This window comes from Staurois parvus, unplaced genomic scaffold (genome assembly GCF_062004578.1).
Source record: "Staurois parvus isolate SC_StPar_1 unplaced genomic scaffold, SC_StPar_1.0 ptg000205l, whole genome shotgun sequence".
NCBI lineage: Eukaryota > Metazoa > Chordata > Amphibia > Anura > Ranidae > Staurois > Staurois parvus.
Window position 1 is genome coordinate 7,807,628 of NW_028318001.1, and position 22,710 is coordinate 7,830,337.

Below are 22,710 nucleotides of genomic sequence, written 5' to 3' on the forward strand. Positions count from 1 at the left end.
CATACCTCTGGTCATGCCCGGAGCCCTGACATTACACCAAGGCCAATCCTGACCAGAAGTGGCTGCACAGAGAAGCCCTCTTGGCTTGTTGCTGGGAAAGATGGATCTTGATGAGGTTGTGTATTTGTCGATGTTGGTTTTTGATGACAGAGAATATGCTTATCAGACTCTGAGGGAGTATACCCGGGATCAACTGCTAGAATGTATACGGATCACTCATGTTCTAGTAGATCAAGGCACAGAGTTCTCTGAGGTGCAACCTTTGATTCAGGTGTGTGTAGAGTTGGCTTCATCTGGTACCCCTGAAAGCAGGAATGACTTTTTGCCACCATTTAGTGCAGACCAGGTAGAGTCCCTGGTATGGTTATTAGAGGATGATGTGGATTGCTTCTTGGAGCATTATGCTGCATGTTCACCACAGGTATTAAGGGATTGTGTAAACGCAGTGCAGTCTTTGACCAGACAGGCTTTGTGTAAGCTCAGCTTTGTTCAACCCATACTGCAGACATGGTCAGACTTGTTGCACCCAGCCTCAGTCAGCTTGCAACGTCGTTCCTCTGCTCAAGGCACTCTTCCTGCATCCCCGACAGCACCCCCAGTGACGGCCCAGTATACTCTGCTAACTACCACATACCAGTCCCCTGCTCCCACTCGCTGCACCTATCCTTTCTTTGGCCCTGTGGAGAGGTCCTCTGTGGCGGCTGCTCCCTCCTCTGTTCCATCTTCCAGCTCTTCTCTGTCCTCAGCTGCTCCATTCGTTTGCAGACCTGCGTTTACTTGCAGTGCTCCAGTAGTTAAAAATTCTTTCCAACCAGTACCATCCTGCCAGTATCCAAACCGGTGAGCCTGCCGTCTGAGAACCTTCCTTCCGTGGTTCAGCCTGGTGCCTCGGCACCCGCACTTCAGCCTGATGTCTCTACCCAGCCTGATGTCTGTACCCAGCCTGATGAACTGATCCAGCCTGATGATCCTATCACGCCTGATGACCCAGTGCCCGCTGTCATACCTGGTGACCCGATGCCCGCTGTCGAGCCAGACGATCCAATGTCTGACCCAGTGCCCGCGGTCATGCCTGGTGACTCGGAACCCACTGTCGTGCCTGGTGACTCGGTGCCCACTGCCTTGCCAGATGACGCGGTGCCCGCTGGCGAGCCAAATGACCTGATGCCTGGTGACCCGATGCCCGCTGTCGTGCCTGATGACCCGGTGCCTGCCGCTCCGCCTGAGGGCCCGGCGCCTGCCGCCCTGCCTGGGGGCCCGGCGCCCGCCGCTCTGCCTGGGGGCCCGGTGCCCGCCGACCCGCCTGGGGGCCCTGTGCCCGCCGCTCCTCCTGGGGGCCCGGTGCTCGCCGCTCCTCCTGGGGGCCCGGTGCTCGCCGCTCCGCCTGGGGGCCTGGTGCTCGCCGCTCCGCCTGGGGGCCTGATGCCCGCCGCTCCGCCTGGGGGCCCGATGCCCGTCGCTCCGCCTGGGAGCCCGATGCCCGTCGCTCCGCCTGGGAGCCCGATGCCCGCCGCTCCGCCTGGGGGCCCAATGCCCGTCGCTCCGCCTGGGGGCCCGGTGCCTGCTGCCCCGCCTGGTGGCCCGGTGCCTGCTGCCCCACCTGGTGGCCCGGTGCCTGCTGCCCCGCCTGGTGGCCCGATGCCTGCTGCTCCGCCTGGTGATCCGGTGCCTGCTGCTCCGCCTGGTGATCTGGTGTCCAGCCCGATGTGCCTCTGCCCGGTGTCCACCCCGATGTGCCTCTGCCCGGAGTCCAGCCTGATGTGCCTCTGCCCGGAGTCCAGCTCGATGTGCCTCTGCCCGGAGTCCAGCTCGATGTGCCTCTGCCCGGAGTCCAGCTCGATGTGCCACTGCCCGAAGTCCAGCTCGATGTGCCTCTGCCCGGAGTCCAGCCCGATGTGCCTCTGCCCGGAGTCCAGCCCGATGTGCCTCTGCCCGGAGTCCAGCCCGATGTGCCTCTGCCCGGAGTCCAGCCCGATGTGCCGCTGCCCGGAGTCCAGCCCGATGTGCCGCTGCCCGGAGTCCAGCCCGATGTGCCGCTGCCCGGAGTCCAGCCCGATGTGCCGCTGCCCGTAGTCCTGCCCGATGTGCCGCTGCCCGTAGTCCTGCCCGATGTGCCAGTCTTTGATATCCCACCAGTTACCAGACCCGGACAGTGGAACATTTTGCCCAGCTAGGACTGTTTGGAGCGTCCTGAGGCCGCACCTTGAGGGGGGCGGTACTGTAAGGAATGGACTTGCCAGTAATGGTGGGACTCACCTGCCTTGTGGGCTGCAGTACCAGGGCTGGCCAGCAGGTGCTCTCAGCAATCAGAGACTCAACCCTGCAGTCAGCCAAACATCTGAAGCTGATTACGGAGGTGTATTTAAGGGATGGCCAGACCTGCAGTCTGGGCCTTGGTGTGTGTTTTTCCATGGGCCCCTGTATCTTGTTACCTGCATTCCTGTTCCTGTTCCTGCCTGACTGATTTTTTGCCGACCCTGCCTGATCCGGACCTCTGCTGATTTCTCCTGTTTGATCCCTGGCTTGTGACCCCGACCATTCTCTGCCTGACCCCCTGTACCTACCTGCCCGTTAGTTGCTGTACCCGGCTCGTGACCTGACTACTCTCTGCCTGCTCCTCCTGTTCCTACCTGCCCGATTGTTATTGACCCGGCCTGCCTGACTACGCTTGCATTGTATGTATTGTTATCTGTGGGTGGTTTGGTTCGTTTGCACTGTGTTATGTTTTAGTATTGCACTGCGTTTTGTATTGTTAGTATTAATAAATTATATTGTTTATAACATATCTGAAGCCTGCGTTTCCCTGCGTCAGTTCACATACCTCTGGTCATACCCGGAGCCCTGACACCTGTGCTCATACTAGTGGTCTACAGTACTACACATGCGTCACCTGAACACAAACAAGAGAGCTAGAGGCCCGTACTGTACATGCATTAGTCCGTACACAAGAAGTCATGATCATGGTAAATGAAGTCCTGAAGATTTAGATTTCTGATCTACCGTATTTTTCGCCGTATAAGACGCACCTGACCATAAGACGCACCTAGGTTTTAGAGGCAGAAAACAGGAAAAAAAAAATCTGAACTAATGGACTGCAGACACAGTACAGGAGATGACCAGAGACTGCGGACAGCACAGGGATGACCAGAGACTGCGGACAGCACAGGGATGACCAGAGACTGCGGACAGCACAGGGATGACCAGAGACTGCGGACATAGTACAGGAGATGACCAGAGACTGCGGACAGCACAGGGATGACCAGAGACTGCGGACAGCACAGGGATGACCAGAGACTGCGGACAGCACAGGGATGACCAGAGACTGCGGACAGTACAGATGACTGCTGACCTTTGGGGAGGTGGGGAGCGCGTACCTGAATTTGACAGGTACCCGCTCTTACTTCTGCTGAGTTTTTGTTTGATCTTACCTGTTCCTCGATCCAGCCGCGCGCTGTCTTCCCGGCTTCTGTAATGGCGCTCGGCATGACAGCCGGGTGCCCAGTGCGCATGAGCGAGAAGCACTTGCGCTTTGTGATTGGTCCGGCGGCTTCTGGGATCTGTCATGTGTCCCAGGTACCGCCTTACCATTCACAAAAAGCACCGCTTCTTGCGCATGCGCACTTGGCACCCGGCTGTCATCACACTACAGAAGCCGGGAAGACAGCACGCTGCTGGATAGAGAAACAGGTAAGGTCCCGCTGCAGAGCTGAGCGGCTGGCCCAGTATTTTGACACAGCCACAGTGGAAATACCGGACCGGCCGCTCCATATTCGCCCCATAAGACGCACTGACATTTTCCCCCCAGTTTTGGGGAAGAAAAAGTGCGTCTTATACGGCGAAAAATACGGTAAATGCACAGAGCCATGCTTCCTGAGCGGAAGTTTGGAGAAGCACCAAGCAGTGGGACACAGGAAAGGGAAACTCACTGTGGGTTTATTGCCACTGGAGCTTAGAGCTGAAATGTTACCTTTGAAAAGACTTTCTAGTTAGGGTGAGCTCCACATTAAGTACATTCAGCACAGAAAATGTTAAATGAGCATGTAGGATTGGCTGATTTCCCCATGTGTGGGTTTTTTGTTATTTATTATTAAGTACTTCCACTGAATCAAATGCAGCTGAGTAATACAATGGAACAGCAGGCATGTATGATACATATGTGTTTTTAATACCTGCTTAGTAGATTTAAGGAATATGTAAACCCTCACCTTGTAAAACAACCCATTCAGTTTAAAATAGAATAATTAAAAGAAAGGCAAAACATTTATGTATGTATATAAAAAACATTATAAATACTTTTTTCCCTTTTTTACAAGTGATCATATAATCTCTGTTCTCGGCTGCATAGAGAGGTAAGGGAGGAAAAACTGCAGCACACTGATCTTTCCAGCGAATGGCTGTGCAGGAGGCAGATGCCTGATCATTTGATGAGAGCACGCTAAGTTCGAAGCACAGTTAGAGAACTGATCATGCTGTAATCTACTGTCTAGCATGGTCAGTTTTTATTATGAATGCAGAGAGACTGGCAGAAACACCAGGTATTTCACACAAAGGAAGCAATACAAAGAGGACAGGATACTGTTATTATACATGTACATGGTACAACAGCACATATCAGGAATATGAAATGTTGGGTTTACATATTCTGTAAAGTAGTTGTAAAGGTTGTTTAGCTTAATGTATTCTCTCTCCGCCGCTGCTACTCCAGCCCTCCTTATACTTACCTGAGCCCAATGTCAATCCAGCAATCTGCACAAGCACAGCAGCTCTCTTGGCTCTCTCCCTCCTCATTGGCTGAGACACAGCAGCAGAAGCCATTGACTCCAGCTGCTTTTAATCACAGCCAGTGAGGAGGGAGTGGGTGACGCTGCCGAGCCATGCTCTATGTGTCAATGGACACACAGAGCCAGCTTGGGGACAAGCCTGCACGAGAGCTTCCATAGCAAGTGGCTTGCTATGGGGGCACACAGCAGAGTGGGGTAGGTGGGGATCAGGGATTGGGGCTCCTCTGGTAAGTTTAACATGTTTGTTATTAAAAAATAAAGTTCAGCCACTTTAATAATAAATAAATTGTCAATATTTTTCTTTGAAAACCAATTTTTTATATTCATTTTAAAAAGTTCCAAAAATTTGCATACAGATAAGACTATCTAAAGCATATAACCTTCACTTTTGGATCCCATTTGGAAGAATTCTGGAAAAAAAGTCCTTTCTTAAGTAATATAAAATTACATTTGTTGAAAACATGCCTTTCATTGGGGGATTCTCCTCAGTTCTTCCTCCGGTGACAGGAAGTCACCATTATAGGAACAGCAATACAAACATGGCAGAAATTTTAACCTACCCTCCCTCTATCAAAAACTTTTTAGCATTGAACTTTCTTTAAGACAGACCTCTAATGTCAGTAGATGTATTTAGTTCATATGTGGTTTAAAGTGGACCTTGCCGTATAATGCAAGGTGCACTCAAATTACATGGACGCCCACCCCTTTACAAATCACCTATTATTAGTAGGTGTAAACTGTATCTTTAAAACAATAAGTTAGAATTATATGTACACTCATCTTCAGTATCATTGGGCTTAACATCACTGTCCTTCCATGCAAGGTTCCTGGGAAATAAAAAACAGGTGAAATCTTGGGAGAAGACACTCTTGTCAATTGCAAGATCATCTTTTCCCAAAATTTTGGCTGTTTTGCATTCTCAAATATCCAGTCAGAAGGAGTGTGTTATATCCTTGTCTAGACCTCGCAGGTGGAAGATGGGGGTAACTTAAGTATAATGTTTTCCTTACAGATACATTTTATACTTATCCATACTGAGTGATTTGTGGAGGGAGAGTGGCCTGGGTAGTGTAAGCGGGTATAAAAAGAGTGGAGTTTCCTATAGTTTATTACATTCTTTTAGCACTTAGTATTGAAAATAAAGAGCTTGGCCTGATGATAATTCAGCAAGGTTTGTTTATGCTTTGTAGAATCCCTACACTGTATGAAAACCATCTAACAGCAGTTTATATTATAATAAAAAACATTTAGCAGCTATATCTAGAGCTGTATAAATTGATCTAATGCCTAAAATATTATTGGCTTCCTGAGTAATTGACTTCCTGCATACCGTTCCCACTTGTCAACTTGTTTCATTATTAAAGAAGATTCTTCTCCAAGATTTTCTGTGGCCTCGTTTTAAGTGTGAAATGAAATTGCTCCTATTTTTTTACAGATCAAGATGCCTTTTTATCTTGTTGTTAGAATATATAAAAACAATTTTCAGGACTTTCTTAAGCTCGGTAAGCACTATTAGAGTTTCAAACAAATGTTCATACTAATGTTGGTAGGAGCATTTGTTGAAAAATTCTTTATATATTCGATGTCTGGACAAAAAATATATATACTGTTAGAAATTTGTTCATTCAAGAAAAAATTTCCATCCTGCTCAATTTTCTAATCACTGTGGTAGAAAATGAATGTTGATTTGACCCCACTAATGTTTGGAAAATAGAACAAACTTTTTAAAACAATACATTTCAGCTAAAATTCTATTAGCATATAGCCTGCTTTATTTTTAAAGAAGAAGCCCCCCATAAACTGATATTTCACCTTTGATGGTTGCTAGCAAGTTTATGAACAGATTGGATTTTTTTTATGTGTCATGAAGACTGCAGTAGCCCATAGCCCAAATCCATCTGTCACTGCCATTTCAAACTCAAATAATAGTGTTCATCTTTGAATTTTCTATAGCATTACCAAATAACTGAAGAATCCAACTGTCAGAGAATAATGCTGATGTTGCAGTCTTGTGCTAGGCTGTAGAAAACACAAATTGCCGAACTATAGGGAAATTCAACCAATCAGGGTACATCTAAAAGTTGAATATCCATTTTGAAAGGATTCAGAGATTACTTTCATATAAAACCACCTTGGATACTGTCATTATAAGGGCAAATCTTCATGCTATTTGTAGACAGTATATATAGTAATTCACTCTTTATCCGATGCTTGAATTCAGATATGGTACTATTCCAACCCCGAAAGAGTTTGGAGTTTACTTTTTGAGAAGCCCAACAACTTTGGATCTGTGTATTTTTAGATCTAGACAGGTTGACAGGTTAGTATAGTACAACTATGGAACTTACTACCAGAAACTGAATATGTTCAGAATGTGATTGCCTGAAACCACATTTTCCATAGATTACAGGTTTCTTTGGTCATACCAGAATAATTCTAGATTATAACTATAGTGTTCTTCCTGATATATATATATATATATATATATATATATATATATATTAATGATACTAGGATTTACAAACGTACTCCATACTATAAAAATATCAGAAACTGCGGCTGACTACATTTCTCTCAAACACAGTTCATGGAGCTCTTAGGTGGACACTGTTAGTGTTTTTTTAAGAATAATTTTTATTAAGAAAGTTGGCACAGTAACAATCAGATGCGTAAGTTAGCATGAGCTTAAGACCATAACAGCAAGAGGAAAAAAACACCCATAAAGACTAACAATGAGCGCCAATAAAGTGTATAAATATCGACAATCTACTGGCAGGTACAGGCTTTGACTTCCACTTGAATGGCTTTGATATTATACACAGCAGTTGCCCAAATAGGCTCAACCTGGTGAGGATGAGGAAATTGTTCCAGAAAACCAGAGCATCTGCAAGAATTCAATAAATGTTCCAACATGTGCCATGTTTTTAGTTTAAAAAGGGGTGTAATAGAAAGGTATCAGAATAAGAGAAAGTGGAAAGAAGTTAAAAGGGGGAGGAATGAGAACAAGGGGGGAGTGTCCAGTGGGTGGTGCATCCCACCACGTATCCCAATACAGGATGTGGGAGCCTAACTACTTAAAAAAGCTAGAAGTTCCGGAGAACCAGAGAATTTGAGCCATGGGAACCCAAAAATTTTCATTGGCCATAGCCAAGAGCACCGCCATGCATTCAGTATGATTCAGTTCAGCAACCCATTCTCCGATGGTAGGTGTTGTGGGGGATTTCAAATGTCTAGGGATTAAAGCACAACCTGCCAGAAGCAAGAAACAAAAAAGACCATTTTTAATATGCTTGATGGAACCTGAAATCATGGACAAGAGGGTTATCTTCAGCACCTCCAGCCATGCTCTACCCATAATAAAGTGACACAGTTTAAATATATCTGTCCAGTATTGTCTAATTTTGGGGCAGGACCACAATATATGGAGATGTGTACCACCTGGCTCTCCATATCTGCAGCATATATCAGGTGGCATCTTGTGTAGCATGACTGGGCATCGGTACCATCTGGCCAAGAGTTTGTAATTCCTTTCCTGTGTTTGAGAGGCAAGTGTAATTTTAAAGGTAAGAAAGAAAGCTTTGTCCCAGTCATTCTGGGATGGACTATGGCCTAGTTCCCGCTTCCAGTCTCGGATGTAAAAGGCACAGTTGCTGTTAGTGTTAATACAGAGAATGTATACTTCCATATAATACATTTAAGTTAACACTCACGCTTTAAAGTACACAGAGCAACAGAGGCTAGTAGGGACCCCCAGAGGTCAGGTGGGCTGACACTACCCAGGGTAGGATGGTTGACGTGTAGTGATGATGTAAACCAATCAATGCTAGTCACTTTTGAGATGCTTAAAGGACCTATTTCCCACCACAAACTACAGGCTAGAGGCACAGAATACCCATTAGAACAAAGCACACTCCAGAACCCTCCTTACAGTCTCCTTCATAGGATCAGCTCCTTCATAGGAATCTACTTCCAACAAGGCACTGTGAGTTTAGACCATAGACTCAAATATTTTTCGAATCTCTTTACACTATTGTCTGGGAAACGCTCTAACAGCAGGCAAAAGCAAATAATAATACTGGGCTTAGTGGAGACCAAATGAACACAGAAATCTCAGTTAATCTGAGGCTGACTCTAACTCAGCAAAACTAAATTTAAAGATTTATTCCTGGTAAGGATAGGGTGGAGACACACAGTTAATGCTTAGCTCTCACTATGGTATGATACCCCAAATTCACCTTGGACAAGCCCCTACCCACTTTCAAGTAGCTTAGGGTGTAAAGTAGGCATGCTTTGACTGAACTTAATATATATCTGAAGCCCTATTTTAGTTTCAAATAGGTGGTAGAGGTAAAACTTCTGTCAGATTTTAGTTGCTAATTGATCTAATTTGGGAGACTTCTGCTTAAATAATGTGTTTTCAGAGTAAAGTAATGAGAAGTCTCTTTAACAGGACACAAACATAAAAAATAAATAAATAAAGGGATCTTCTGACAGGGGATTTATCCATTTTCTACTCTATCAAATTAAAAAATACATTTTGGTTGTAGACACACTTCTGGTAAAATAAAAAAAATACCTTTGCAATGGGGTTCTCCCACACTGCAAAGGTTAAATGCTTGCTTTTTTTCCAGAGTCAGCAAAAGAAAAAAAGTAGTTTTACTTACCTTATCCCTCACTCTGCAGCAGCCAGGGATCTTTTCTGCTCTCCAGTGCTCCAGATTGTGAGTGGGATCAAAGCATCATCACTTACAATGCAAGAAACGTATTTGTTACATACATTTTGGCCTGATCTGAACTTACTTTAAGAGAATCTTAAAGGGGTGCATGCATGCTTGGTGGATCACAAAATTGGTTTTACACCCAGGAATAAGATGAGTTAGAAAAGACGCATTACAAATGTCTAACATGCAGTGAAGCTATTTGGAGGGGGATATATTGCCATTGTCATTACTACAGTACTAGTGTCAAGTGCATAAGCAACCAGTCAGCTGCGAGGTGGAGATGACATGGCATGGGTGACGGAGGGCCCTGGTAGTGAAGGAGTTTGCATGTTTAGGCTCCTTCCCTAGTGTTTGTAACCCCAATACTGGGTCCAACTTGCAGCATAGGACATCCTTGTGATGCAGCCAGGAAGTCACAGAAGATGGAGGGAAGGAGAGGATGGAATGGAGGAGAGAAAAAGCACAGCTATGTACAGCTTTGAGCTTCCTAGGATTCAAGTGTAACCTACAAATCAATGTCACTGGGATGAGACGATGAGTAACTGTCAGGGGCGAAATGACAAGTCATGGGGCCCCCGGGCAATAGGGGATCATGGGGCACCTGTGTCCTCGCCCACACTCAAACCACACCCAAAAAAGCCTATGAAAAAGCCTAAGAAAGTTTCCAGGGGCATATCATGGGGCCTCCTACTGACCCCGGGTCCTCGGCCAATGCCTGAGTGCCCGGATAGTCAGTCCGCCCCTGGTAACTGGGCTGGTGCAGTCCAGTGCAAGCTCTGCAGCACTGTCTCAGAAATGTTGCATAAAACAGAGAGAAGAGTTATGAACTGTAATAAGGAATTGTTGTCCATAGTGTATAATGTTAGGGGTTACAGAAACTGAGCCATGGATTTAACTAGGAGTTAACTAATTTCTGAGTGGAGAAGTATTGGTTTTAAGATAGGGTGCTGCCTCAAATGCCATTTGCATTAAGTAACAGCTTCATCCCATTTCTGGGGGCACTAGCGAGTTCTCTCTCCCCGCCCCCAACTGGGCACCGTCCACAAGCAGGCTGCTCACTACTGTAACTGATAGGCATAGAGGCACAGCGTCAGACAACTTGGGATATAGGAGAAAGCCACATATGCTGGTGAAGTCTGCTGCCTGACCAAATGGAAAGAATGGTGTGGACGCTGACTGGCTGTGTTTACTAGAGACTATCTGAGACTATCTGCTGACAAAGGAGTTGGTGTAGCTATCTGCAAATAACACAGGGTCAGTGCCTGTATTAGTTATTACAGGGACGCTAACCTGAGTGCTCCACAATAAACGTTTGCACCCCAATGAGCTGGGCATCAGAAGAAAGGGGAGTACTATTTTATTGACTGCTGGACTGTCCTGGTGATATACTGTAGTAGTCCTAGTTAGTATTGCCCAGTATGGCGTTGAAGAAGAGTTGCTCTACACCAACTGATTGTTTCCTTTACAGTATATTTATTTGTACTGTTCACCTATTTACAATACTTTCTTTGCTATGGTTTAACTGCCTTATTATTGCTGCGGTCTCGTATTTATTTTTGCCATTGGGATACTTCTTATACAATAAATATTGCCCACTTAGCCAGGTGTGCCAGAGCATGTGGTGCTGTTTGCAGAGTTGTAGGCACAGGAACAGAGGACTTGAAAAACAGCGGCTCCTTTGAGAGTAGGCATTACACTCTGGATGTATCATTAGCAGTAGACTACTATAATATGCAGCAGGTAAGACTGATATCATAACAGCTGATTAAAAGAACATAATCAGAATGGAAGAACTAGTGATTGCACCACCCACCCATAGAGATTACTTACTATGCATCTTGGCATTGACTTAGTTTGTATCTGAAATGCTGAAAAGGTTAAGTGAAGCATTTTCCTTCCTTAGATGATGTGTTTTCAGTATAAAAGGATAAACATTTGGGGCCCTGTGCAGTCATTTGGTTTGATGTAAATGTCAGTGATTTTCTGAGCCCTGGAAATCATTGACATAGATATTATTTCTGTCTGTGTCAAGGTTCGCATAAAAGATGTAGACACAAAACAAGAAATAAGCTTTTATCCAAACAATGCATCTTTTCTTGAACAAGATGGGTCAACGAATGTGGCAGAAGTGGCTGCAGTGCTCCCCAATAAACCACCACTTACTGGTAAGTGTGTAAACAATATAACAATATATACTGTACTATAGAATCAATTTATTTTTTAGTATTCTAGGTTTTAGAAAGACATTAGTAGGAGGCTTGTTGTCTTAGCTAAGTAATGTAAACTATTGCTCCTTAGGGGCATATTTAGAAAGCCGCGATTGTGACATTCACCAAACATTTACTGCTGGTGAATCAATCACTATGATTTACAACACCTGTCCTAGAAAGGTACACACATTTCTAGTCAATGAATGGTGAATGTCACATTTGCTGCTTTATGAACCCTGCTACGTATATCTGTAGTAGATATAGAATGATCACCAACCCATCCAGTGAAGTAATAGCACAGAGTAGGGTTGTAAGTATGTGTGATGGGGCCCCCTACCAAAACCATTAATAGCCCCCTCATCCTCCTTGTTTTTCTAATTTCTCTATATTCATTGCTATTCCTCTAGATGTACAAAAATACTAATAACTTTTTCAGCAATTATATAGAGGTTTCTAAACTGCATGGACTTTCATGTTATCCAAATGCTATTGCTACCTACACAAATGAGTGTGGTGTTAGATAGCTCTGTGCCGCATAGCAGTCAAATGGTCCCCTATAACTATAGTTACACCCCTTGGCACAGAGCATAGACATGCATACTTGGCTAGTGTGATCATACATATTGTATTTAAGTCACAATCATTTTATAGATCAGATGTGAAGACATCTAACTGCTAACTTAAAGTGTCTGTAAAGGCTCAAGGTTTTATATCTTCATGCATTCTATGCACAAAGGTGAAAAACCTTCCGTGTGCAGCAGCACCCCCAGCCCCCTCCCAATACTTACCTAAGCCCCATCGCAATCCAGCGAGGTACACGAGAACGTAGGCTGTCCCGGATCTCTGCCTTCTCATTGGCTGAGACAGCATTGGGAGCCATTGGCTCCCGATGCTGTCAATCACAGCCAGTGAGCCAATGAAGAGGGGGGGACGGGCCGAGCTGCGGCTCCATGTGTGAATGACACAAGCTGTTTACTATGAGGGCACCCGAAAGGAAGGAGGAGCCAGGACTGCCAACGGGAGACCCGATAGGAGGAGGATCGGGGTTGCTCTGTGCAAAACCCTTACCACAGAGCAGGTAAATATAACATGTTTGTTCTTTTTTTTTTAAACTGAACCTTTAATATTGCTTTAAAGCTGAAATCCAGGCAAATATAAAATACACAAATTAATGCAGCTTTCTATTCAATAATACATCCCTAAGTGTATTCTTATTTAAATTCAAATAGTCTAAATACCCAAATTGTTTTGGTATTAGCCTGTTACAGTCCATGTGCATTGGAGATCAGAGTGAATGAGGGAGTAAAAATGAGGTGCAAAATGTGGGACTTAAAGTATAAGTAATTAAGGACTGGACAATGGAGAGGGTAATGAAAGTCCAGGGTGTAAATCCATTAGTCCATATATGTGGAAGGTGGTGACTATATGCAGTGCAGCAGCCATTCCTCAGCATATGCAAGCTCTGTGTTGAAAGATAGGAAAGGGGACAAGGGAGGCACCACTAAGTGTAGTATTAATATGGAGTTTATTCAGCAAAGAATAAGTAACACTCACAAGAGAGTATAGAAAAGATCGCTTGTCATCATAACAGCACAGATTCTGCAGTTGAAGGAGCATGCTGATAGATGGAAAGAGCAGAGTCACCAAGCTATACACTTGTCAGTCTGTTGCCTCACTTTTTCCTATAGTCATAGAATAAGGGAAGGGAGGTGGCTTGTGTTATTAACTGCATCAGTAAATAATCAGATCCCCCATCATACAGGGTTGCCCTGTGTGGCATTGCAGTGCATATATGCACACTCTTCTGGGAAAATAAATAATTGCTATGCAATATGTGTTATAAGAGGAAATCTTGTTTTTTCTTTTTCCTTTGATTACAGAAGTGACATATTCATTTTACGTCAAAACTGGGCATTTCCCGGCCTCTGGGACAGACGCAGATGTATTTATTTCAATATTTGGTGAAAATGGAGATTCCTGTAGAAGACATCTGAAACACTCATCACTTTCTAAAATATTTGTCAAGGGGAAGGTCTGTATGGTTGCTATAGTGAGATAAAGCTTTTAGAAGTTTTATATAAAAATTAGATATCTAAAGTGGCTTAAAGCGGTAGTAAAGTGTATAAAAATCCTGTCTCCCTGCAGGTTTATGCTCTAATACAGTATGTACCGCATACAGCACATTATGGCAGACTTACCTGTCAAACGAAGCCAGCCAGCGGCACATTGTCACTGTTACTGGGACTTTTACCTTCACCCAGTCTTCCTCCTGGCCATTTGAATGTCTGAGCTGTGATGATGTGACGATCATGGCATAGTGCTCTGAATTGATGTCACACTCAGTGACATCAGGCAACGTCACCGGCTTCTAAAATTGTGAATATCTCTGTATGTACAGGAGATATTCATTGTACCTACAGGTAAGCCTTACCTGTGGGTACAATTTACAATTCCATCAGAATTTACTACAGCTTTAACTATTGTCTACCTAGAACGGTGCTCAGCACTAACATTACCATTTTCCAGCCAAAGTTTAGCTCAATGTGTTGTTTGTTTGGCTAAATCAGGTTATAGTTATTGGAAGGATACATCCACCAATCCAACATATTTTTCCTGAATTAGTCACATTTCCCTTTATTCAAGTGTGCAATGGGCTTTAAAAAGCTGCTGAGGTTTACAGAAGCTCCTATCAACTATGTTAGATTTTTTTATTGTGCCAAAAACAGTCCCTCATTACCCTTCTTAGTTAATTTTTTTTACAGAAGAAAAACAGGCAGTAGGAAAAAAAAGGAAAACCAGGCAAATAAAGTGGCAGTATACCAATAACAGTCAAATACACAAAGCAAAAGGGAAAAAACACAAATAAATAGCATTGAATAAAATATCCTAAACTTCACTAAATACCCACCAAAAACCTTCAAAGTAAAAAAAGATAATTCTCTTCTCTCAAATTACAGTTAAGCAGTTCAGTGAGTAAAACTGGGCTTTTCTTTTATTTGGTATAATTTTGCAGGCAGCGAAATCCATAACTTTATGGACTAATCAGTTTTGCCAAAAACACTGCTGTTCCCTTCTACTGGTACTGAAATACTTATAATACCCACAGTCATCGTGTCTCAATACATTGTTCAGCATAGAGCATATACAGAACTTCCTACATAACAGAGTAATCTAAATAACATATTAGTCACATGTGCTTCTAATATCCTGGGGATCATTATTTCCAGTACAAGAACTGATAGTAAGTCCAGGGGCGTCCCTAGGGTTGGTATCACTCGGTGCGATAACACTTGGTGACACTCCCTCTGACGATCCCCGCAGAATGGATCGGATCTGCGGATTGAGCATAATGGAACGGAGTCCGATCCATTATGCTCCCCAATCCGCAGATCTGATCCATCCTGCGGGGATCGTCGGCATGCAACCTATATGGGGCAACACCGGACCCGCTCCACGAAAAGGTAAGTTGTAAAGAAAGCCGACAATCCCCGCAGGATGGATCGGATCCATCCTGCGGGGATCGTCAGCTTGCTTTACAACTTACCTTTTCGTGGAGCGGGTCCGGTGTTACCCGATGCAGGGCTCACCCCCCGCACCTGCCTCGGGACGCCACTGAGTAAGTCCAAAGTTTTAGAGTGGATTTCAACTTGCTTTGAAAAAAATTCCTAATGCTACTTTTGTGTCTGTGGAACAGGAAGGGAAATCTCCCCAACAAGGATTAATAAAAAAAAAAATCTGACAGGTGTCTTAACCATTCTCTACTTTATCCAAAACAAATAGAAAAAAGTGTTGGCTTTACATACACTTTAAATATTAAAAAAGTTATAAAAATCAATAGCTCATAATTAAATATTCATGAATATATTAAACCATAAATGCGCCTTAATGTGATTACAACATTTATTCCAAAGCCCAAACTGTTCTCAGTGTCAGATGCAAATTATATTTATACTAATCACATATTTCATAATCCTTCATGAACCAAACAGCCTTTAAAGTGTTATTAAACCCACATTCTCCTAGAACAGAAATAAAACTCCTCCTACAAGCTTTAACCAGTGCTCTGCTGAAGTCACAAGACTGATATAAACTGCTAAATACCTTTTCTCATCAGCAGTTAGATTTACTAAAATAATTGCATTTCCATGTTCTGTGGACTGTGGGAGACCAGATATAGTGAATGCAGGGTCCTGGGTTTAGTAACACTTTAATTCAATCCACATGTACATAAAGAGTATGGACTAGCAGGTGAAAAATGCAGCACTACAAAACAAGAAAAAAAAGGGTAAACAGATGGCATGGTAATGATAAATTGTAGTGCCAATCAACCTGGAAAGCCATGGAGACACTAAAGGGCTTTATAAATTAAACTGACACACTGTGCAATGTCATAAAAATATTGACCTTTATCAAAATTATACACTTTTAATTGTATATCTTCAATTGTATTTGCAAGGGTAGTGAAGTGCTATATGCTCCTGTTTCCTCATGTAGAGTTTGTGGTCTTTCCTCCTTAGCTTGAGTATCCCTGTGGCACCTAAAGGACAAACTGAGTGCAAAACCTATAATCGTCCATTAACAATAAAGCCCCTCAGTCCCCCTCCCCCACACACAGATACCTTCAACCTCTATGTGAAAGATTTAAGCCCCCTTCACATGGGCGATCTGATCAGGTCAATTTTTCAGGCTTGTGTCCAATTATACCTCCAATCCAATCTGGTCCGCTAAAAGAAAAACAAGAGGATTTGACCTCCTCTGTCTAGGCAGATTGGATCAGATACCAGTTGGGTATAAACGGCAAATCCTCTGCTGAGCAAATTGAGCAAATTGGACTCCGCCCTGTGTGAAAGGAGCCTAAGGGATACATAGCACCCCTACTCATTCATAAAAAAGTAAACAGCAAATAGACATGCTGCCACTTTTTGAAATCCTTTAATAAAGTAAGACAAAGTCCCAGAATATAAATCCATCATTAGTCTCATTGTTCAGTGATACACAACACTGTCATTCATGGTGAATGATGCCCAATACCCAAAGAAAGAAAATAATCCCACTGACACAATCCAGTCAACTCACATTGAATAACATTTCATTCATTGTGAATAACGTGGATCTGCATCGCTGGACAACATGATTGACAGGTGACATGGGACATTTTTGGGGGTTTCTTTCATTAACTCCTTCACTCCGTTGGTACACAAATTAGTGGCCTGCACTGGGCTTTATGCTGTGGAGCCGTTACTTTGCATACCTGTCTTTGTGCTGGAAGCGTGCCACACAGCACGCTCCCAGCACAGAGACCGGGGTCTCACTGGATGCCCTGGGTCACGTTCTAACTCTGATTGGCTATCACAGTGATCAGTCACTTTGAAGCCTGTCCCCATGTTTACCTTCTCTGAATGGAGGAGTACCTGGTGTTAGAGGCCAATGGAGAGAGGGCTTCCCTTGCGGCTAAGTTCCGGACTCCCCTGAGAGTGGGATAGCAGGAGTCAGGCCCAAAGAGGCACAGGTCACCTGTAGGAGTGTTTGTTGGTGGTCCATCGAGGAGCACAGCTGATGCACTGAGATGAGATCTGCAGACAGGTGGTGCCTGTGCGAGGTATGCAAGCCTTCCGGGAAACAGAGGATGACAGGATAGCCAGTTCAAAGCCGAGGTCAGGTACCAGGTGGGAATCAGAGCAGACGTAGTTAGATGGGATAGCTGAGGTCATACACAGAGGAGCAAAGAGGGAATATCCGTTAGCCAAGCCAAGGTCAGATCAGGGGTTAAGCAGAGAAGACAGGTCCAAGAGCAAGCTGAGTCGGTATCAGGAAATCACAGATCACAATAGCACAGGAAACAGGAACAAGGTACTGGGAAGCCAGAGATCAACCCTGCACCTGAGAGTAGGGCAGGGCTTCCTTATAAAGGCCGTTTGGAGCCAAATTTGAGCTGATGTGAACTTCTGTGGCCATGCAAGGTACTGGCAGGGGTGCCAGGTCTCCTAACACCTCTGCCAAGGACAGAGCCCTGACAAGGAGAGAGATACAATGTATCTCCCTGTCCTTTCAGAGAGGAAAAAAACAAGCGTGTAAATAAATAAATAAATAATACACATACTGTATATGGTATTACTGTGATTGTCAAGAGCAAGAGACATTATTTTGGGTTGTTCTTTGGTGGTAGGTTATGGATACTAAAAAAAAATCAGGAGATATCAGTTACTATTTACCACCAAATGAAAGCCCAATTTGTCCTGAAAAAAACAAGGTATAATCCACCTGGATGCACAAAGTAGTTGTGATGATATGTATGGTTTTGCTAACACATGTCAAAGTTTCAAAATTGTGCTTAGGCTTTAGGATTGTTTTACCCTTGGGTGCAAAGGAATATAGGAGCTGTCAAAAAGTGTCAGTATTTATATTTACTGTTTATTTTTTTTTTTGTGGCTCACTATGAACCCCTTACTTAACATGGAGGGGGGGGATGTATAAAGGCACCACCTTATTGTTAAAGGGGCTTCCAGATTGTGATATGCCCCCACAACCATCAACTGGGGTTGACAGAATGAGGTAATTTGTCTTCATCAACATAGGGACAAAGTGATTTGCCAGGGAACCCTATCCCCCATTTTAAGGCATGTGGCTTGGTGTAGTTCAGAAAGGGGGTGGGGGGTCTGCACACTCGCAATCCTCTCCTTTCCTTACCTGAGATTGCAAGCTCAGGTAAGCGTCTGGTATGCATTTTGTGGGTTTCTGTGGGTTTACCCTTTAAATTCATACTAGACTCTCATGAAGGATAAGGGACTGGTGTGCATTTTTAGGGGGAACCCCATGCCATTTTTGTGTTGGGTCCCCCATTAACATCTATAGACGCTCCTCATCTAAGATAAGGGTCTGGTATAGATTAATAGAATCCTTGGCCACCTTGTTCACAGTTATTCACAGTAAGCAGCTAGGAGGTGTCATTTGCCAGCAATTTAGATGGCATTTATGTCTTTGTAAATGCCAGCATTACTGTAGCAGGTTAGGCTATCACCCAGGCAAATTATTTAAAGGAATTTAGCATTTTTACTGTTTCACTTCAAGCATTATTAAATACTTTCCAATCACCCACAGTACACTTAGTGCAAGTGGACAGTAGCTGGTGGCACCAAGACGTTCTAATACGTTGCTATGCACATGCACACTGGCGCGCCTCCTGGGGCATGGAGTGGTGCGATCCCATGACCACTGTGTCCAGTGGACACAGCAAAACATAGCACTTGGTACCCAGCCGCTGTAAGTGGCCAGGGTATTCTGTGATCGCTATTACCAATCATAGCAATTATATGATTACAATGTAAGAAAAACTGTCTCAAATGGGTCCCGTTCATAACAGTTTGCTTACTATTGTGATGCTGTGATTGGCCCACAACTATCGCATAGTACCTGGCACCCTGTACAATTAGATTAGCTGTAGTCAATCACAGCATCACAATAGTAAGCAAGCTGTCATGAATGAAATCCATTCATGACAGTTAAAGCTATTGCTGATAACAGTGATGATCACTGTTGTAAACAATAATAGTGTAAAAAAAATCTGTGATCACCCTCCCCCAAAGTAGTACAGTGTCACTATGAAAAAAAAAAAAAAATGTTTAAAATTGTGAATTATTTTTATTTTTTTAATAAACTGTCACCAGTCAGTATCCCTGATCACCGCTACACCAGTAATATGATGACACTATAATGCACTGGTGACAGTATGTAAAAAAAAATTTGAAAAACACAAGTTTTATTTAATTTCTTAATTTTCAAAACAAATTGGGACAAATAATTATAGCTTCAAAAAAACTTGCCATGCCTCTTCCTAAATACCCTGGGCTGTCTACTTTCCAAAAAAAGGGTAATTTGGGGGGTATTTGTACTGTCCTGGCATTTTAGAACCAAAAAGAAGAAAGAAATGAGGCCATCCATATATCAGGATTGATCAATGTTCAAATATACTGTATATAACTTAGTTTGTAGACTATAAACTTTGCATATTCTTCCCCTTACAGTTCATTGGCTAAATTTAACCACAAGAGTTTAGAGCAGTGGTCTCCAAACTGCATGTCCTTGAGGCATTATTCCTAACACTGACACCAACAATGGGACACTATTCCTTCCACTGAAACCAATGATGGGGCATAATTCCTATCACTGACACCAACAATGGGACACTATTCCTCCCACTGACACCAGCTATTTCTCCCCCTAGTACCAAAGATCAGACATTGATTACTCCCACTCTTCCCAGTCTGAAGGATAATATACTGGCCACTTCTTCAGAAAGTTTGTAGAGCCCTGGTATAGCGGCCAGAAAAGGAAACGATCCCTGGGCAAGGGGGTTCAAAGCTGCCACTTTAAATGTAACAGTAACGGGTGTAGAGGTAGTCAGGTTTACCTCCAGAATGCCCTCTCCCCTTGCCTGGCCCAGGGGGTGCAGGATTAGTTACCCAGTCCTTTCCTGTGAGCTGGTTGGGGTGGTGGCTGCCTTCAGGCCTTCTGCTGGGCTAGCTCCTTTCCTGGCTCCACAGGTGGTCCTCCTCCTGGGGACCAATGAGGCTGAGTGATCCTCCTTTCCTGGCCTGTAGGTAGGCGCCTTCCCACTAGGCCCCCTCCCAGGCTCCTGCATTTCAGCCTTCCTCACATCTTTCACCCAAGCTCTCCTGCTGCTGAACAGGCTCAGTCATACTTAAGGGCTGTCCTGACCCCATGCTAAGCCTCCTGCTTGAAGATTGGTAAGGATCCTTTAAGTATGCAGACCAGCCCCTCCTCACCCCCGCCCACTGCTTCTAGAATCTTCTCCAAGTTTTAAGAACAGGGGGAGCTACCAAGGAACTGATCTGCAAAGCCCTGACCTATATCTGACCCGTCTAACTTAAACCCAGGCTGCTACTCAGCCTTCCTAATTAAACAAAAAGGTAACTAGCTCCCCCTGGCTGTCTAGAGGGGTGCTACAGTAATATCAAATGTAGTATAGGGATCTACAATTGTATTCTATTGGGCAGGAACAGCAAGATAAGCAACCATTTCTAGGTTCAAACCTTGGCACATTCATGATCAGGAGAAATATACTTTCTAGCATTTTCCCTGTTTAGTGTGCCTAGTGCAGCATCTATGGAAGGTTTGCCCTTAGTGGCCTACATATAGGATGCAGTAATGTATATTCAATATACTAACTTATATAATATAATAAGTCTTTTATAAGTAAATGGTTACTTTACATACATGATACAAACATCAAACATCAGAGTTGTGATTGCAGTGTATGCTATACATAATTAACATATCCTAATATGATGTAATGTATAAAAAAAATAAATTTTTGTAAATACCGTTTTTGTGTTTAGCAAATTAAATTTGTACAGACTATATACTTTGTGAGAGAACATTAAAATGCACAACCAATTTTTGCTGTCATTGATTTTCAGGTAAACGTCTTTAAAATAAAGGCCTTGGACCTTGGCATGCTGAGTGGAGTACATGTTGAACACAACGCTGTTGGTTATGGAGCTGGATGGTATCTAGATCAAATCACCATACAAGCGTCAGATAGGGCGGATATTAAATACTTGTTTCCATGCCAACGCTGGTTAGACACTGCAATAAATGACAAACAAACTGACTGCAAGTTGAAGCTTCTTGGAAATTTCAACAAAACTAATCAAAAGCTACTTACATTCACTGAAGGTACATTGTAACCTTTTCATTAACCCAGTTGGCTTCCTTTCACAATCCGTGTTGTATACTATTTTCTGAATTTATATTTGTCACTATACAGAAGAAAAATGTACTGTCCTCTATGTAGCTTATAGAGAAGACATTCCAAAACTCGTACATAAAGAACTGATTTTTTTTTTACGATTAGCTGCTATACAGATTTCTGCACAGATAATAGTTGTGTACTTTGAAATCATGCCTATATTCAGAATACAAGTGTATTTTGAGCTCACAGAACCATTTTTGGCTTTAATTGTCCATCAGTATTAGTTGTGTGTTTTTTGTTTGTTTTTTTTTTACTGAGGAGGGAGAGCAGTCAGATGCCCTTGGCAACAGTCTGAATTGTATCTAAAGCCAAAACCTTTTTTTGTTTGTTTTAGCTAGCCTGAAGAAATTTTTAAATCCCTGTCAGGTTTAATTGCTGCCTAGGTCACAACTCTTCTTCAAATGTTCTTCTTGGTGACTTTTGTCTTCATACCAAAAAGTGATGGAAAATTCAAAATGTTGTTTTGCTCCCAGAAATCAAATAGGAAATTTTCCACCGTTGACACTTGTTCTGGTGACAGCTGTTTAAGCTGAAACCCCACTTTGGAGAGATTTATTATTGTGTCTTAAAGGATAAGTTCATATTTTTCCAAAAAATAATAAATGCACATTTGTTTGCACGTAAAAAATGTGCATTTATTATTTTTTGTTTCTGGAGCCTCTAAAGCATTGCACCAGTCTCCTGCAGACCTGTCAGTATATCTGCTTGCCTGTACGGGATGTCCATCCAACTTGTCTATTGTACTTAAATAAATAATATAACCACAAATATATGTATCTAAAAAATACAGTGCTTCTTCATCCAAATCTCATTATATGCTCCAGCAAACTGTGCGTTGTGGACTACAAAACACCTCCTTCCCAAAACACAGACTTCCATGACTCCCTTAGCCTAATAAGTGGGCCAGCAATAGCTTAGATTTATGCTGTCTTTCCAGGCAGCCTGCCAGTCTTCCAAGTCAAATCCTTCCAGCTTCTGATCTTTGTACCTTTCAATCTTCCAAATGCATTTTGGCCATCATGAAGAAACAAGAATATAGAAAGCCATAGTGCAGTAATTTTGTATTGCAATAGTAAAAATAAAACCACTTCCAAGCATGCACTTACATTAAAAATACAAATGCCAGCATTCAGTTATACCACATGAATCAGCAGCAGCTACAGTATCTTGGATGTGTAAACCCTGGCAAAGGGACTGCAATGCAATTAAAAAGATAGAACTTATAT

At 43.2% G+C, this 22,710-nt stretch overlaps 1 protein-coding gene across 1 annotated transcript in view; it reads left to right on the forward strand.

Annotated features, from left to right (window-relative positions):
• The window catches only part of LOC149461351 (lipoxygenase homology domain-containing protein 1-like), a 392,516-nt gene that overhangs the window by 269,744 nt on the left and 100,062 nt on the right, over positions 1-22,710 (forward strand). The window contains exons 42-44 of the mRNA XM_089678445.1: positions 11,535-11,667; positions 13,593-13,744; positions 21,150-21,408. Of these exons, the coding sequence (XP_089534571.1) occupies positions 11,535-11,667; positions 13,593-13,744; positions 21,150-21,408 (544 nt within the window). The remainder of the gene's footprint in view (positions 1-11,534; positions 11,668-13,592; positions 13,745-21,149; positions 21,409-22,710) is intronic.